Source organism: Sinocyclocheilus grahami, unplaced genomic scaffold (genome assembly GCF_001515645.1).
Source record: "Sinocyclocheilus grahami isolate Dianchi unplaced genomic scaffold, SAMN03320097.WGS_v1.1 scaffold336.1, whole genome shotgun sequence".
In the NCBI taxonomy this organism is placed as follows: Eukaryota; Metazoa; Chordata; class Actinopteri; order Cypriniformes; family Cyprinidae; genus Sinocyclocheilus; species Sinocyclocheilus grahami.
The window spans coordinates 884,899-902,996 of record NW_015505515.1 but is presented as its reverse complement, the minus strand read 5'-3'; the positions used below and the strand labels follow the sequence as shown (position 1 = coordinate 902,996).

Below are 18,098 nucleotides of genomic sequence, written 5' to 3'. Positions count from 1 at the left end.
AGTCGTCCATAAAATGCATTGCTGTTCTGTTGTAAGTAATCGTAAAGATTCCTAAATGCATCTACTTTCGGAAGGCCAAATAAAGTGCTTTTGCTTTCGCCTAGAAACACACAGCGTCTCCCTGACATGGCTGCTTCAACACTAACTGCGGTTACTGAAACCACGCCTTCTTTCTTTGCGTGCACATTTGGGTGGCATTATGCTAATATTTCCACATAGTGAGGTAGATATGTGGGGGCGTGTTAGAACGAGCCGTTTTAGGGGGGTGTGGCAGAGTCTTAACTTTGATAAAGAATATCTCTTTGGTTTTGAGACTTTAGTCTTTGCAACTTCAGGGATCTTATCTATGCACAATCAGCTTGTAACACTCCAAAGAGAAAGGAAAACTTGAAATTGCATCATATGACCCCTTTAAAATAGAAAACAGCTATTTTAAATTCAAATAATATTTCACAATATCATACATGATTTGTAATGCAGACTTGGTGAGCATAAAGACTTCTTTTAAAAACTTACTGACTAAAAACTTTTGAACGGTAGTGTATTCTATAATCAGGGTAGTGGTGCGTATAAACCTGTGGCCTCTGAATGCTCAGTGCTGACGCCAGTAGAAGTAAGCTCTTGTTTTGCGTGAGTGAATGAAGGGGGATTAAATCTGCTTCTCAGAAAGATCTGCTGATTGCGTGTAAGAGTGTTTGGGTTCTCATTCGATTGTCAAATTGCTGATTATTTATCAAAGTTACACAAGCAAGTACTTAGAGAAATGTACAATACACATACACGCATGTAAAGATGCAAAGCTTTTGTCTTTGTCTTGCGTTTTTAACACTTGGTCAGTTCCAAAGCACTTTCAACAGATCTGGTTGGTTTAGCTCCAATTCTATAATGCTGATGCTCGAAAGTTAAAACAAAAGAATATTGCGTCAAAGAACCCTGTTTAAAACCAAGCTCAGCATCTTATATCAGCATCACCGCTCACCTCCACCTGCAAAAACACATGGTCACACCTAAGGTGTCTGTGCAGCAGTCCTGTGTGGAGAAACTGCCTCAGTTCAACACACCTGGTGTTCTTTGATCAAGAAACCCGTGCAAAAAACATACAGTCTAAAAGTAGAATGTTATGAACTACGTTTTTACACTTTCCAAAAATGGGTAGAAATGGTTGTTCCATCATTTATCAGGCGAAAACCATAAATCCAATCGCATATCTACATTCTGAATGATGTAATACTTATAGTACTGTTTAGAAGCTTAGGGTCTGTTAGAAGTCTCTTACCAAGACATTTATTTGATCAAAAATACAGAAAAAACAGCAATATTGTGAAATATTATTACCATTTAAAACAACACTTCTCTATTTTAATATATTTTAAAATGTAATTTATTCCTGTGATGCAAAGCTGAATTTCCAGCAGTCTTCAGCGTCACATGATCCTTTAGAAATCATTTGAATTGATCATTTGAATATGTGAATTGATATTCTGTCATTGCTTCATATATCGTTTTATTTGTGGCCCACTGTGGCGTAATGGGTGTGTAGTGCTTGTTTTATGTGTGCTGTTAGCACTCAGTGGCTCTAAAGAGCGACCGCTGTCTGTGTTCTTATATTCTGCTCTTTAGGGACATTGTTACAGGAACTACATCAGCAAACTCATCTTAATTGCATCCTGAAACACACACAAATGCACACATTGAGTCACATTTGTAGGAAGATATATTCAAACTTAATTATAAATACATAAAAAAATATATATATATCTTGTCATTGGAGTCTTAAAATGATTATAATTTCATTGTAAATAGTTCAAATTATTTAACAAATGCTGCAAATGCATCAACTTTCCACAAACATGCTGGTTTACACAAGCTAAATAAAAAAAATAAGCTAAGGGTTTACCTTAAGGAAAGGTGAGTTAAGGACAGGATAAAGGCAGTGTAATAGTCTTGATATATTCTTTGTCTCTCTCTCTCTCACCAGGAAAACGGGAATCCTTCAGTTTAGTCCCTACTGTTTAAATTGGAGACGTAAGGGCCACTAAAAAAGGCACGGATTAGGATCTCTGTACACGCTAATCCCAGAAAGACGACTGTAGAGTGAGTCAGAAGCACCAAAGATACACACCGAGGTGAACAAATGAGAGGGAGTGGCTGTTTTCCATGTGGGACCCTATTTCTGAATGAGCCACCAGGCAAAGATGTTAAATGAGAGGAAGCACCGTACAAGAAGCCAGGGCCACTCAGAGTAACGTGGAGCCTTGTTATAGCAGCCAGGCAACAATCACAGCACTCATCGTTCTCAAAGCTGATCCGCGGTCTATTTTTATCACTGAGACAACGCACCAATTAATTTGGGCATATCTGATGATGTTCAGTGAGATGCAGGACTGAGGGGAAGAAGAGCACTGTGAAGCAGACGACCCTAAACATCTACTCCTTTATACTTTGATATGTGTATAAGCTTGGGTTGAGATGTGGCGATAATGAGCTAATTTTGGAAATTGACACAGACGTACAGGACAACATGTGAAGGTGAGAAAGGATTATCCATTATTTGCTTTTTTAATGAAAAACGGTCCCCATGTTGTGCGTTTATTTTATTAAAGTGTGTTGATAAAATAACTATTTATTACTAACAATATTTATAAATATAAATTGTTTGTGTGTAGAGTTATTTATTTATTTATTATTTATTTAATTAATTATGAATAAATGTGTTTGTGTGTGTGTGTGTGTGTGTGTATTACAAATATCAAAAATAATATTTAGAGTTTTAGTTAATTATTGCATATAATTATTTTATTTAAATTTGTATACACTTAATTATGAATAAATGTGTGTGTGTGTGTGTGTATATATATATATATATATATATATATATATATATATATATATATATATATATTACAAATATCAAAAATAAAATTTTACTGAATAAATTATTGTAAAAACAATATAGAAAATGTTATATAAAATAATTACTACAATTTTAAGAAATTAAAATATTAAAATAATAATTATTATTCATAATGTTATTTATTTATTTGCTCCTTGATAAATAATGGATTTTTTTATAGGCAGAGGGGTTTAAAAAAGTGTATTTTAAAAAAAAAAAGCAGGTTCTCTAGTTGTGTATCATTTCATATCTTCAGGTGGTGCCTTAGTTCCAGGTCTCCTGCCATGAGCTAAGCCCCCCAGTGGCCTGTGGCAGGATGACTGCTGTGTACCCGGCTGGGGGGGGCTCCGTCGGGGTCTCAGAAGTGGCCACGGGTCCCCAGCGTTATGCCCGATGGAGCCGACAAGACAGCTCCGACATCTGTACGGACGACGAGGGGACCCAGCCGCGCCGCCTTACCCCACTGGAGAAACTCAATCTGGACATGTGCCAAGATGAGAAGATGGTGAGAGAGCTCACCGTGGGCCGCCGCATCGGCTTCTACAAGATACGTGGCGAGATCGGCTGTGGAAACTTTTCCCATGTCAAGCTGGGCATCCACGCTCTGACGAAAGGTACATGTCCGTTAAAAGACTCTGAACTGAATTCTGAGTAATTGGTACATATTCTTTGACTTTCTTGAGAGGTTTTCCTCACAAGGAGGCTGCAGTATTGATAGATTTATTTTAGAGCAGCTCACTGACACTGTAGAATTTTGTGATCCGGGGATATTCCTATAGCTCACTGACACCCTGTAAAGTGTCTGGAAATGCACATTTAGAGGCTTGTTTTGTAGTTGCATTGATCTTGAATAAGAATATCAAAAATAAAGTAATATTGTGAAATATTCTTGCCATTTTAAAACAGCTCTCTATTTTAATATATTTTAAAATGTAATTTATTCCTGTGAAGGCAAAGCTAAATTTTTAAATAGTCACTTTTCATTATTTTTTTTAAATAAAATAAAAAACAAAACAAAAGATTGACCCCAAACTTTTGAACAGTGTTGTAAACAGTTTTATTAGGCTATGTTGAATCAGATATAAGTCTATTTGAATATAAAATGATAAAGTAAATGCTTAAATTCTAAAGTAGTTCTTTTTATGTACAATTAATGTTATAATTAATAATTATTATTAATTTACTTTCACTAAACATATTGAAAATTTTACAAAATTGTATATATTACAGCTCACTGATTTAAAAGACATTTGGTCCAAAACAGGTAGTTATAGTTTATATAAAATATTAATATAAAATGTGTTTCAAATAACATTTTCCTTCTGAATTTATTGCTATGATATATTCCAGAGTGCTGTTATATGAAGTTTTAACCCATGTTTTAAAAAATATAAAAGCCATTATGTATTATTAATACATACAATTATATTCAAATTTAAAATGCATAATTTCAGTTAGGGTGAAGAAAAGCTTTTGGCTTCTCTCCTGAAGCCACAAGAGGGCGCACCGAGCATAAGATAACATGACTATCCGTGAAAAAAAAGTGCATAATGTTTAAAATAATGTTTATAAACCAATGAATAATGAATTAAGTTGCTTAAACAACTATAAACAAAACAGCATCATATATGTATGTATGCATGGTTTAATACAAAGGGCCAAAAACCAATCACACGGAGTACATTTTTCAATTAAAAACACGAGTTGCAGTCAGATGGGGAAAAAAACCCGCCATAAAGTCTTGAGATATGTTTTTTTCAAAGTTGAACTTACATTAATTTTACATGGCTTTCTAAACATGCAGCTCTTTTGTGCGAGACGCAAGTGCAACGGTGATAGATGTCCCTCTAGAAAATGCGCGAAATATGCATTCTGTGTGAACGGCTTGGGTTCAGTTTTGCCGTAAACAAGACGTTCTCCGCATTGATGTTCTCTTTTCCCGCAATATTTGTAATTAACAACGCAGCAGCGCCGCATCTAGTGGCTTCAACTGGACAGGCTAACAAAAGCATTAAAATGATGCAATGACACTTACATCGTCATCGCATCTCGTACGCCACTGATAAGGCTGCCTCCTTAACACACACCTAAAAATGTGGATTTTTATTTTAAATTCGACGAATATTCGAAATTCATATTTTTTTTGACAGCCCTAGTATGCTTTTTGCTGAGTGTTATTGTCTTGATGAATATGTCCTGAGAGAACAGTTTATATTGATAATGTGGGAAGCATGCCCTCGGTCAAAGTCAAGCTGAGACAACTTGTCTGGTCCAGACACAGATGGATGGATTTGAGGTGTCACATTTCTGTCGAGACCTTTAGAATTGCTGTATGCCTCATCAAAGATTGCTGTGTGTAAGGGATAGGAGGTTGTGGTGTGCTGTTACAAAGCCATTTGTGAATTCATGCGCAGAGCATTTCAAGGATTTGTAGTGCTGCAGCAGATCTTGAAGAGAGCGTGTAGAATGATATTCCATATCGCATGGCACCATATCTGATACCAAATCTGCTCATATGTCTTTCCTTTATGACAGTTGACTATTACTGCTGTTTGACTAAACAATTCTTATATATATTGAAATTAGTAGGAATGCATATGTCCCACAGACAGAAGAATATGAATGTTTTCTGAATGAGAAACTCCTGCAACTGAAACTTTATGTTGTCATCCACAGACAAAGTAGCCATCAAGATCTTGGACAAAACCAAGCTCGATCAGAAGACGCAAAGGCTGCTGTCCCGGGAGATATCAAGCATGGAGAAGCTGCACCATCCAAATATCATCCGTCTGTATGAGGTGGTGGAGACGCTGACCCGTCTGCACCTGGTCATGGAGTACGCAAGCGGAGGAGAGCTCTACACGAAGATCAGCACAGAGGGGAAGCTCTCCGACATCGACAGCAAGATTGTCTTCTCTCAGGTTCTCTCAGCTGTGAAGCATATGGTGAGATGTACATGATGCAAATGAATAGAAGGGAAATCTGTTATAATAGTGGGCTGCATGTTTACAGGGTGCAAACATATTCTCATTATGATTCCTCTGTTTTCCTGACCTTTAAAATTGGGCAGGTTTAAGCCATTTCATGCCAGTTTACTTTTTCAGTTTTTCTATAAGATACATAGTTTGAAGGTCAGTGACACAATGCCCATTTCTTGTCAGAATTGATTCAGAAATACAACAGTACAATGAAAATGCAGTTCATTCACATGATCTATGATCATTTCTGAATTTAAATACATCTGTATGTATTCATCTTATAGAATATATAAGATATTATATATAAATAAATGTTCATCTTATTTGATATATGCGTCTTTTAATTGTAAAATTTTAAGTATTATATATATATATATATATGCATATGTTCCTGTTGCTCAGTGGTAGAGCATTGCGTTAGCAGCGCAAAAGTTGTGGGTTTAATTCCCAGGGAACACACATACTGGTAAAAAATGTATAGCCTGAATGCACTGTAAGTCGCTTTGGATAAAAGCGTCTACTAAATGCATAAATTTTTTTTTTAAATATATTTAATATTATAGTTGGGTAATTATTAATTGTTTACTTTTTAAAATGTTGCATCAATAAATAATAATATTTAATAAATATGTTGAGAGTTGTGAAAACTATATTTGAAGTCAAATATTTAGTATGTAAAGTTTTATTAGGATATATTGAATTTAATTAAATTATCTTAAAATATTAAATTGCAGAATTTATGAAGATGTATTGAATATTTTGAATAACATTAATATTATAATTAATAATTATTATTTGTTTGTTTATTAGTTATTTGTTTGCTATTTTGAGTGTTGTAACATGACTAATAATGTAAAAGAAAACATAAGTAAAAATAAATCTGCATTTTTAGAAGACTGCTACATTTGATGTAAAACAATGGTGTACCTTATATATAAATGAAATAATGACAATAATGATAATTATATTTTTTGGGAAGTATACTGTAGTAAAGGAAAAATTGTTGATACAACTGTCATGATATTATTATGAAGAAGCCTCTAAAATGCAATTCTTACACAGAAAACTTTATTAAATAATTTGGCATTTTAAAAAGATAAATTATTATTAAACATATATTTTTTAAAACACACACTCACATATAAGATTTATATTTATTTATTTTTATATATATATATATATATATATACAGTTAAATCTGTTGATCAACATTGTAATTCAAAATATCTGTATATTTAGTAGTTAATAGTAGTTTATCTTTCTTATTTTGCAGCACGACAATAACATCATTCACAGAGACCTGAAAGCAGAGAATGTTTTTTACACCTGTAGCACCTGTGTTAAAGTGGGAGACTTTGGCTTCAGCACCGTCAGCCGCCGCGACGAGACCCTCAACACCTTCTGTGGTTCTCCCCCTTACGCCGCTCCTGAGCTCTTCAGGGACGAGCACTACATAGGTGTTTGCGTAGACATCTGGGCCCTGGGGGTCATGCTCTTCTTTATGGTGACCGGCACCATGCCCTTCCGTGCCGAAACGGTGGCCAAGCTGAAGCGCTGCATCCTGGATGGGACGTACACAGTGCCTACTTGGGTGCCGGACCCTTGCCAGAAACTAATCCGCGGCATCCTGCAACCCCAGCCGTCTGACCGCTACACCGTAGAGCAGATGATGGGCTGTGAGTGGCTGCTGCCGGTGGAGTTTCCCAAGGCCATGGAGCCCTTCAAACTGGACCCGCTCCATCTGGCTGAGTCTAAGCCAGGGGAGCTTGAAGAGCATGAGATAGAGGTGAGGAACGCCCTGGAGGCTCTTGGCATCACCGCTGACCACATTCGCAACAACCAAGACAAAGACTGCAGGAGCTCCATCACTGGAGTCTATCGAATCCTCTTACACCGCACACATAAACGACAAGCGGTGGAGAGCATGCCAGTAGTTACTCACGTAGTGAATGGAACTGATGCTAAAAAGGACCGTCTGAAGACATACAGGAGCCTTAGGCATACGTCTAAACTCTGCATCATTCTGTGATGCTCAGAAAACGTATAAATACTAATGGACAGCTCACAGGAGCTATAGTTCAGCTAGTTATATTTGATATACCTCTTTTGTTATCTTTTTTCAATTGAAAATGAGATCAGTGAATGCCTCTAATAAAGTAGTCTATATGAATGAATGGAAAGTATGAAAGTTTGCAAGTGAGTGAGCGCAAGGCATTTGTAATGTCATGGATGTCATGTCATAAATGTATTCAATAAATGTAATAAAGTGCTTTGAACTGCATTGTTTCAAACATTCCCTTTACAATATGCCTCTAATATATATATATATATATATATATATATATACATTATAATTTATCGTAATTAAGTAGCGTAAATTTTCTAGGATTTTTCGATTTAAACTTGCAATAACATTTTCACAGTCTTCCTCATAAATGGCGAATTCGAGGCGTGAAATTTTACACTACAACTCCCAGGAAGCCTTTCGTAGAAGACGTGCACGTACTGACGCACCCGTACGTGATGACGCAATTTTTGCCTCGTTGGAGCTTGGAGGGTGATTTCATCAAGGAACAGGACAAAGAGAGAAGGCACTTCCTATGTGTTGTACATGTCTACGTATCTTATTTCGGTTCAAGATCATCAGAGGTAAGGGTTTATTTAAAGCATTTTACATGCATCTGTGAGGTCGACTTTGCTTTCCTCCGAAAAATTCACAATTCTTCACAATACAGTTATTGTAGAGCTGTCAAATGTCAGACCTGGCACATGCTTTACCAAATACTTTATTTACTTCCTATAAAATATTCCATTTATCATAATTCAGTTGTTCTGTAGTATTAGATTTTGTTCTGTAACGTTATTTATTAATAGCGTTGTTATCGGCGTTATTATTGTTATCAATAAATCTGTAAATTCTGTGTTGAGTACGTAGCCAATCGGATCACATAACTAAATCCGATTCAAATTTGTCCTGTATCATCTTTGCACTGGTAACATTATTATCTGCACTGAGCTTTAAAGAGCTGCCTGTCATCGTGTTACAGTAGTATTTGCTGCAGGGTTTAATGAGTTTTAAACTATTTGTCACGCACAGTTTAACCATTTTATGTTTGCTGTTCTGACTTCTACGCTGGACAGTTAATGCCGTGAAGTTGTCGTGTGTGTTGTGTTTAAAACGGAAAGGCAGTCACGTGATGAGTGGGCGGGGTCTGAACTTGATCGAGCTGTCAGTGCGCAGTGTCACTGCGGATCTGCCCCGTTTCATATCGTCTTATTTGATTTCTACTTCTCTAAATCAGTGTCAGATGTCAGTAAGCGAGGATATGGAGAATACAGACCTGCTTGGTCTAATCTTCCCAGATGAAGACCCAGGATCCGGCGATCTGTTCCTCACAGAGGGGAGTAACTTGCTGGAGGATTTGCTTTCAGAGCAAGATGTATGTAACCTTCACGTCCAGTGATCTAAATCTAAAAATCTAATTTCATGTTTGTTTTTTTGTCACGTAGAAGCCATAATATAGTCTGATATGAATATGATAAGAAAATCTATAAAAATGAAATACAACGGCACCTTTTATAGTATTATGCAATATAGTGATTAGATACAAATGCTTTTGTCTTGTGTATTTATGGAATATTAATGTATTCTATATTTTATATAATATGTAAGATTTAAAAAAATAGATGACAGATAGAATAACTAATAATTTGATTATTGCAGATTATATACATTTAACAATTTTAAACATTTATTTTATATAATAATTATAATAATGTAGTTTTATATAATAATAATTATTATTATTATTGTTGTGCATGATATATAGATAGATAGATATTTGTTAACAATTTTAAACATTTTTTTTATATAATAATAATTATGTGGTAATGTAAGTATTTATAATAATTATTAATGTGTATGATAGATAGCTAATGTAATGTAGGTAGTAATGTAAATTTATATAATAATATAATAACAATTATATGCATTTGTTTTATATATTATTATTATTATTGTTGTTATTGTGCATGATAGACAGACAGACTTTATTGTTGCAGATTAAATACATTTATTGTTAACAATTATATAAATGTATTTTGTATATTATTAACTAAATAGAAATCATTATTGTGCATTATGTAGATTAAATAGACAGACAGACTTTATTGTTGCAGATGCTGAGTGGAATGGATACAGAGGACTTTCTCAGCAGTCTTCTGGGTGAGGAAGAGGATGGCCTGACTATCAACTGCTTGTCTCAGTCTCCTCACGGCAGCGACAGCGGCATCTCTGAGGACACCAATTATTATTGTGCATGATAGACAGACAGACTTTATTGTTGCAGATTAAATACATTTATTGTTAACAATTATATAAATGTATTTTGTATATTATTAACTAAATAGAAATCATTATTGTACATTATGTAGATTAAATAGACAGACAGACTTTGTTGTTGCAGATGCTGAGTGGAATGGATACAGAGGACTTTCTCAGCAGTCTTCTGGGAGAGGAAGAGGACGGCCTGACTATCAACTGCTTGTCTCAGTCTCCTCACGGCAGCGACAGCGGCATCTCTGAGGACACCCCCCCTCCACACGATAGCAGCGAGACAGACACCGTCCCCAGTCCAGTCTTCGAGCCTGTCATTATAATCAGTAATTATGTCCCCACTGGATGCAACAAATGCAGCGTTTATAATGGGTTTTAATGTTTTTGTCTCGTCACTCCGGCTCGACAAGGCATCACAGTATGGTAAGAGGGCATAACATTTCCGTCACATGCTTGAAGTATTCGGCCAATCACAATGCATTGGATAGCTGGCCAATCACAGCACACCTCGCTTTTTCAGAGCGATGAGCTTTGTAAAAATCGACACGTTTCAAAAAGGCGGGGCATAGAGGAGAAACAATAATGTACAGTATGTGGAAAATAATGTGTTTTTTTAACTTTAAACAGCATAAACACATTTCATTACACTAAATACACAAAATAATGTTCTTTTTAGCAACATCATATGACCCCTTTAAGTTGCATTCAAATTAGTAGCATGTGTGCTCTAAATATTTCTCAAATAAACACTGTTTAAAGTTATATATAAATAGTACAATAGTATATAAAATAGTATATAGTAAATAGTATAGTAAAAAGATACAACTTCACGGTTTTTTATATATCTAGGAGCAACAGTAGCATTTTAGTGCCATTGATATACTATTATGTATCTTGTTAATATTTTAAAATAGATTTTTATTTTTACATTTTGTTTGTATGTTAAGTTTAGTCAGCGCTTTAGCAATTTGGTTGTGTGTTTTTGTCATTTTTATTAGTATGTTTTTAAATATGTCTTTATAATTTTTATTTATTAGTTTTAGTTATTTTATTACTTTAAGTTAAACTAAACCAAAATGAGAAATGTTGCCTTGAAAACTAGCTGAAATAAAATAAGCTTAAATTTTTTTATATATATTTTATTTCAGTTAACGGTTATTTTATTTCAAGTAACAATTTTTAATGTTTTTACTTTTAGTTTTGGTTAACTACAATATGCCTGGAGCAAAGTAAAGTTTAAAAAAATCGAAAAGTAAAATAAGCTACTTAAATTATTGTATTTACAAAAAGGATCAAAACAATTGTGTTAAGAGTTTTTTTACCCATCAGTTTTCTACCTAAGCACTGGTGCTTTATGCATAATTAAAAAACATGTTTTTTCTTCTGCCTTCCAGGAATGTCTCGAGCCCTGCGGTCTTATCCAGCTATACTGAAAGACGACATTATATCCACGTCTGCTAAAGAAGTGCCAGAGCAGGATGTCCTCCTCATGGCCACTGTAGAGAATAACCAGGTGCTGCTGTCCGGTGCTCAGAACCACACACCTGACTACCAGCGGGTCGAGCAGTCTGACTCTGAGTCTGGGGTCAACAGCAACTCCTCCGCTGACTTCCCCAGTCCTGCCCAGTCAGATCTCAAAGCGGACGCATCTCTCTCAGAGTCCCACAGGAACTCAGCAGCGTCTCCGGTGATGTACGACGGCCAGAGCAAAACCAAGGAGAGCTGGATGGAGCAGAAACCCACTTCAGTTATAATACAACAGCACCGATCTGATGAAATGTAGGAGAGCATCTAAAACAAAACTTGCTTTGTTTTAGATGAAAGATTCAGTATAGCCATTTTCTCTTCATTGTAGCATCCCAGCCTGACCCCTTTTTCCTTAATTTTTTTATTTTTTACATGAATCTACTGTCATGCTATAATACCACTTTTTTATACCCAGCCATTTCTTAGGACATTATTGTTCTATTCATCTGCGCACAAATTATGATTCTTTTTCAATGGAAACGTGAAGGAGTCGTGTTGTTTTTTGAACTCTGCATTGCGTCCACATTGAGTTTTAGTATTTTCAGGAAATGTATTTATTTGTCTGTATTACTTGAGACATTTTAGGACTTTTGGGCATCTAGTAACATTTTATTTTCCCCTTTTTAGTAAGGGAGCCACATGCTTATAGAGATTCCACTACTGAAAAATGATCAGTCCTAGTGATATAGGAGTGTATTTAGAAAAGGGAAAAATCTATTTTTTCTGCTTGCGCATTATTTGTGGCTTAGAACCCCTTCCGTTAAACCGCTGTAAATTTAGCTTTAAATGTACCTTTTAGAGGTAGTATAGTATTGCACATATCCACACAATAATAATACATTGTTTATGTCTATATATGTATGTACATATGAAAAAATGTCATGATCTGCTGTGTCAGAGAAGCATTTTTATGTTATTTTTTTATGGTGATATTTTGTCTTTTAAAAGACTTCTTTTATTGCAGTCTTTTTTTATTGATTTCATTTCATCTTTGGTCATATGATGCACTGATGTATCTGTAAACTTGGAATGTTCATAAACTGTTTATTTCTGTCGTGATCATGTTATTATTAATTAAAAAATGATCATTTTATTATAAAAAATGCATTTTTGTCATTCCTCACAATGAAAATTGATACAAAAAAAATGTCAATGAACAATAAAATAATCATAATTACACTATAATGGCACTCATTTGACCATTGGGATCCTTAGAAAGTGATCTATAAAAGTCTTACATTGAAACTAGGTCAATCTTCTGTACATACATGTCCGAGGACGTTATCACACCCAGACATGTCCTTTTTATGCTGATAGAAAGAAATGCAAATCAACACAAAGTAACATAAAAACCACAATTATCCTGTCTGACTTCAATGCAAATGCACTAGCTAAAACAGATGTAAATCTGCACCAATCTATTTGACACAACACACACGAAAAAAGGTCATAACCTCAAATCAAAAAGCTCATTAAGGATATAAAAGTACAAAATATAATTGCTTACAATGTTAAAAGTTAAATATATATGGCCAAGACAGAGTAAATTTTAAGGGGAATTTAAATATCAGTGGAACGCTGATAAATCGTTTTTCTTATTTCCTCGTTGTACCTGCAGATGGCGCCACAGCATCTCGAATCACTGTGCCATCGCTGGTTCTACACAGGTGCCTTTAGAGAACAATAATCTATTGATATAATGCCACTTTCGGTCATCAGTTGTCCTATGTTTTACTGTGGTATCGTGTATCAATGCCCTACGGGTTTAGTTTCAGATGCATACATTTGTGGATTGTTTCAACCTGAGCAAATAATCATCCCTGCTATTTGAGCTGATGAGCAAGTGCATCTTTTGTATCTGTATGGTGTGACTCACTCAGCCACATTTACAATACTCTACGTGAAAGGTCGCGCTATGTGCACAGCCGCTAGATGGCGCCTAACACAGCCTACACTTTCTATAGTTCTAGATCTGCGAGTAATATCAATCATAAACCTTTATCAGTTGTCCTATGTTTTACTGTGGTATCGTGTATCAATGCCCTACGGGTTTAGTTTCAGATGCATACATTTGTGGATTGTTTCAACATGAGCAAATAATCATCCCTGCTATTTGAGCTGATGAGCAAGTGCATCTTTTGTATCTGTATGGTGTGACTCACTCAGCCACATTTACAATACTCTGCGTGAAAGGTCGCGCTATGTGCACAGCCGCTAGATGGCGCCTAACACAGCCTACACTTTCTATAGTTCTAGATCTGCGAGTAATATCAATCATAAACCCCAAATCTGTTTTTAAAAATATTGACGCATAGTTATTGCATCGTTTGGCATATTAGGAGAAACGTATTTAAAAGTTGCGGGTAAACATAAACATAGATCAAGTCATATCTACTCTACCCTGCAGTAAAATTCAGTTTAAGCCAGGTTCCCTTACAATTAAAATGGTCTTCAGCTATAATTCTCAAAGCGCTTACAACTCCTCTAAAACCAGACTGGTAGACCAGTTAAGACCGACTAAATAGACTGGTCAGCAGGCTACTGCTTACAGAATTACAGAACTTCCAGTCTAGACCAATTTGAACAAGACTTGACTTTGTCTACCATCCTAACTACCCCAAAAGTGCCTATACCCCTCTACAACCAGACCAGTTAAGACCAACTAACCAGGCTGCTCAGCAGGTTACTCCATACAGAATTGCAAAAAGCTTCCAATAGCCTAGACCAGTTTGAACAAGACTTGATGTTGTAGTCCGATATGTGCAGTGATGCTGTTTCGAGATGTTCCTGAATAATTGATTAATCTCTATTTACGGGAATAACATCGCTCACCGTTTTAGATGTGGCATAAGGAGCTAAACAGGCCTGGAGTGAAGTTTTAGTTATCTGCTATTTGTATGTATGCATTCAACTGACTGACTTCTAAGAAGTTGGAACAAAAGTTTTGGCTCTTGGTCTCACTGGGACACACTTTCTGCAGGCTGCAACAAAGCCAGGGGCAGGTGGAACATGAGGCTATTATTCCTGCTTTAGGGCCGGCCAAACAGTCATTAATAGGCACATGACAAAGACACGTAAATAAGGATGACTCCTTTACAAATGCAAAAGAGTGGCGTGTGCCTCACTTACCAGTCTTTGTGTCTGTGGGGGTGGTGGGGGTCATGTTTTGCTAACATTGTGAGGACCAAATGTCCCAAGGACAGTAACCCTGCTGGATTCATGGATGGAACATAGCTGGTTTGAACTGGAGCAACAACCACAAAACACTGAAGTCACCTACATTGTGAGGACCAGCCCCATGATGAAAATGTCCCAAATAAATATACTAATTATAATCTTAATTAGACTGCAATTATTTTTCTGTAAGGGTTAATTAGATTAATGAACATATAATTAAATCAGTAAATTAAAAAGTAAGGGATGCGAGTTAACCACATTAATTCCGTCTTCTTGATGATGGATTGTGTAATAAAATGAACTCAACAACTTCACGCAGTTTGTACTCAAGAGCACGAGCCGTGCTTTGTGCTGTTGATGGAGTGATATTTGAACACCCACGTGGGCTGTTTACAGTCAAGACGCTTGCATCAGAGTAATTTGCATACACCCGTGCCGCCAGCCAATCAGAACCGGGCATGAGCGGAATGCCCGCCCACTGCCGAGAAACTCAGCTCATCTCGTATAAAAGACGGCGAGCGCTTGACACGGCATCACAAACCCACCGCTCAACGCAGAGAAAACGCACGCGAAACGCGACCTAACGTGGATTTAAACAATGACTTTTGAAGAATTTAGTGGACAAGATAACGCAGCTGCTACTGGCGATAGGTGAGTTTCTTATTCAGTTGATGTTGTTTTCGTTTATCAAGTGAGCACTACGTAAAGAATATGGACTAACGCGCCGGTTATGTTCTCCAGAATGCAGAGTGCAGGAACGGCACTAGAGGAGCTTCTGGTCTCCGCTAAGAAGCAGGACTGCCTTACCGTTGGGGTGTATGAGTCTGCACAAGTCATGAATGTGTAAGTATCTGTTTATTTATTACTAAAAGTGTTGCTATAAGTATGCATTAGAGGGTGGCATATGAAAATGTTTTTTCATTTCCTAGTCTTCCTAATAATGAATAATTGGATGCATCCTTATGCATATATGCAAACACGTTGAATCGTTCCCTAATCAATTTATCTCCTTTATGCAACCTCAGTGACCCAGACTGCGTGGCTTTTTGCGTCCTGGCTACGGATGAGGAGTATGAATGTGACATCGCCTTGCAGATCCACTTCACTCTCATCCAAGCCTTCTGCTTCGACAACGACATCAACATTGTTCGTGTGAATGACATTGAACGTCTTGCTGACATTGTGGGCAGCGATCAGAATGAGGAACCTAAGGACGTACACTGCATGCTTGTAACGGTGAGTTGCTCAACTTCTCTTTACTGCATCTACACCTACACTTTGTCAACGCCTACATTTGCACTACATCTGCATGTCATACTAATACCACTTTTTCTTTTTTTTCAAAGAGCCCCAGTGCTGACTCATGGAAAGATTCTGCTCTTGAGAGATTGGGCTTGTTCTGTGAGGAGAGCCGCAATGTCTACGAATGGGTGCCTACTATTACTCTGCCAGAGCGCTGATAGGAGATGGCTTTGACACGTGAATGAAACCGGAAACAAGTCGAAGACGTCCATCCTAAAGGGTACACCGGTGCAAAGCAAGAAAGCTTTGAGATATTGTCTGGATTACCCTCACAACTGGGAAGAAAAAAGTGGACTGACCCAGCGTACAGTTGGCCGTCCTGGAAAAGCTGATGTTCAGAATCTTTTTTTGGACGAGCTTGGACAAGTCAAGTCTCCTGTGCCACTCAAGTCTATTGTGGTGGAGGCAATAGGAGAGAAAAAGACACGTGGACTGTGAGAGCACGTTTATGAGATTGACGGCGAAGAAGAGCATTGGAATTGGTGTTCTTGAGGAATGAGATGTGGATTTTAAAGAGGAACTGTGTTTAAGTGACATTTTAAAGATGTTTTAAGGTCTAATGGGCACTTGGGGTGTTGTTTGAAAAATATTACATGGACACTAGTGTAACTTGTCTTTTGTAAAATCCTGGGGGGAAAAAAGATGGATTTTCTTATGAAGTTGTGCTTTTTGTCAAATATTCACAATGCAATGTAAAAATTGTGGTGAAGAAGCCACCATTTCTGCAATAAATGTTAAAAAATAAATACCTTACAAATGCAATTATGGTATGTTTCTTTTCAAAGTTGTCGGCTTTCAGCAATGGTGTTTTATTTTCACCCAATGGTGTTTTATTTTCACCCAGTTACATCAGATGATAAGAGTTCAGGGCAGTTCAGTTACACAGTCTACAAGAGAGAAAGAGAGGGTACGAATGCACTAGAGAAACTGGCATCTCTCCAAGCTCTTCCTGACCTTTCACCACCCATGCACCAGCTGCTTTCTTTAAACGGCTTGCTCAACTGAAGGGCCCCCTTTGCAATGGGGGACTGACTTCTGTCATGTGTAGGTTTTGCACCATCCATTTGGAGCAGAGGCAGGGTAGAGCCAGACCCGTTAGATGACTAATTGAGCTGAACTCACCAAACACAACAGTCGAAATTGAGCTGTCTTGACAGTAAAGGTTACAATACAAGGGATGATTTTAAATATAATATGCACTTTATATTGCATTAACTAAAATTATAAAATGTAATAATAAAAAAAAAAAAATTTGGCACAAGCTGAAGTACATTAGCAGCAAGTTAATATGAATCTCATTTCCTTGCTTTACTAAGTCGATTCAACGTATTCATTGTGTGCATATGGTTTGTGGTTTACTAGAGAAAGGGTGCTAAACTACCAGTAAGCTCATTTGTGGTTTGTTTGATCTCTAGCTACGCTGTCCAGTCAGCCTCGCACTCAGTCTTCCAAAGTTACATCACTGGAAATTTTCTGAACAGAAAGCTGCATGTGTTTAACAGCAAATACTTGCACCAGGTGTTATGTACCGATGGCAAATGCCCGAAGCATGTGTATCCAAACTTTTAGGTAGTGCCTGAAAAGTCTTTGTGCACTTGAAAGTCAACCGACAAGAAAGCTAAGCTCATGCACGCACAAAGCAACACACACACCTGCTTTTGAAACAAAGAACGGCAGACAGAGGTTTAACAAAGAGAATATTACACTCCCTTGGATAGTAATTGATCTTTGCAGTTTACTTTCATTAACTAATGACAGCTAATGCATTAAAGTCAAGAAACTGGGTCAATTGCAATGGAGGTTCCATGGAGATCCCCTTCAGGTCATTCTAGTAACAAACACCCACAAACTTTTTCTTTGAAAGGAGTTTCACGTGCCTTGTTTC

At 36.8% G+C, this 18,098-nt stretch overlaps 3 protein-coding genes across 4 annotated transcripts in view; all 3 read left to right on the top strand.

The window, feature by feature from the left end:
• The window catches only part of LOC107602863 (serine/threonine-protein kinase NIM1-like), an 11,217-nt gene extending 3,084 nt beyond the window's left edge, over positions 1-8,133 (top strand). Inside the window, exons 1-5 of one of the 2 annotated variants that reach the window (XM_016295469.1) lie at positions 1,898-1,908; positions 1,979-2,529; positions 3,150-3,507; positions 5,570-5,838; positions 7,145-8,133. In XM_016295469.1, the coding sequence (XP_016150955.1) occupies positions 3,210-3,507; positions 5,570-5,838; positions 7,145-7,900 (1,323 nt within the window). In that variant the 5' untranslated portion in view covers positions 1,898-1,908; positions 1,979-2,529; positions 3,150-3,209 and the 3' untranslated portion in view covers positions 7,901-8,133. Of the gene's footprint in view, positions 1-1,897; positions 1,909-1,978; positions 2,530-3,149; positions 3,508-5,569; positions 5,839-7,144 lie in introns of those variants that run through there. The other variant, XM_016295468.1, reaches the window with a different exon arrangement.
• Positions 8,134-8,426: 293 nt separating this feature from the next.
• LOC107602824 (uncharacterized) lies at positions 8,427-12,229 on the top strand. The gene is made up of 4 exons (XM_016295417.1): positions 8,427-8,520; positions 9,174-9,311; positions 10,338-10,533; positions 11,575-12,229. The coding sequence occupies exons 2-4, from the start codon at positions 9,180-9,182 to the stop codon at positions 11,988-11,990; spliced, it is 744 nt and encodes a 247-aa protein (XP_016150903.1). The 5' UTR covers positions 8,427-8,520; positions 9,174-9,179; the 3' UTR covers positions 11,991-12,229.
• A 3,207-nt stretch (positions 12,230-15,436) lies between these two features.
• On the top strand, positions 15,437-16,969 carry LOC107602833 (growth arrest and DNA damage-inducible protein GADD45 gamma-like). Its single transcript, XM_016295426.1, has 4 exons — positions 15,437-15,562; positions 15,653-15,754; positions 15,937-16,147; positions 16,258-16,969. Exons 1-4 carry the CDS (start codon positions 15,510-15,512, stop codon positions 16,369-16,371), a joined length of 480 nt encoding a protein of 159 aa, XP_016150912.1. The 5' UTR covers positions 15,437-15,509; the 3' UTR covers positions 16,372-16,969.
• Positions 16,970-18,098: the final 1,129 nt, after the last annotated feature.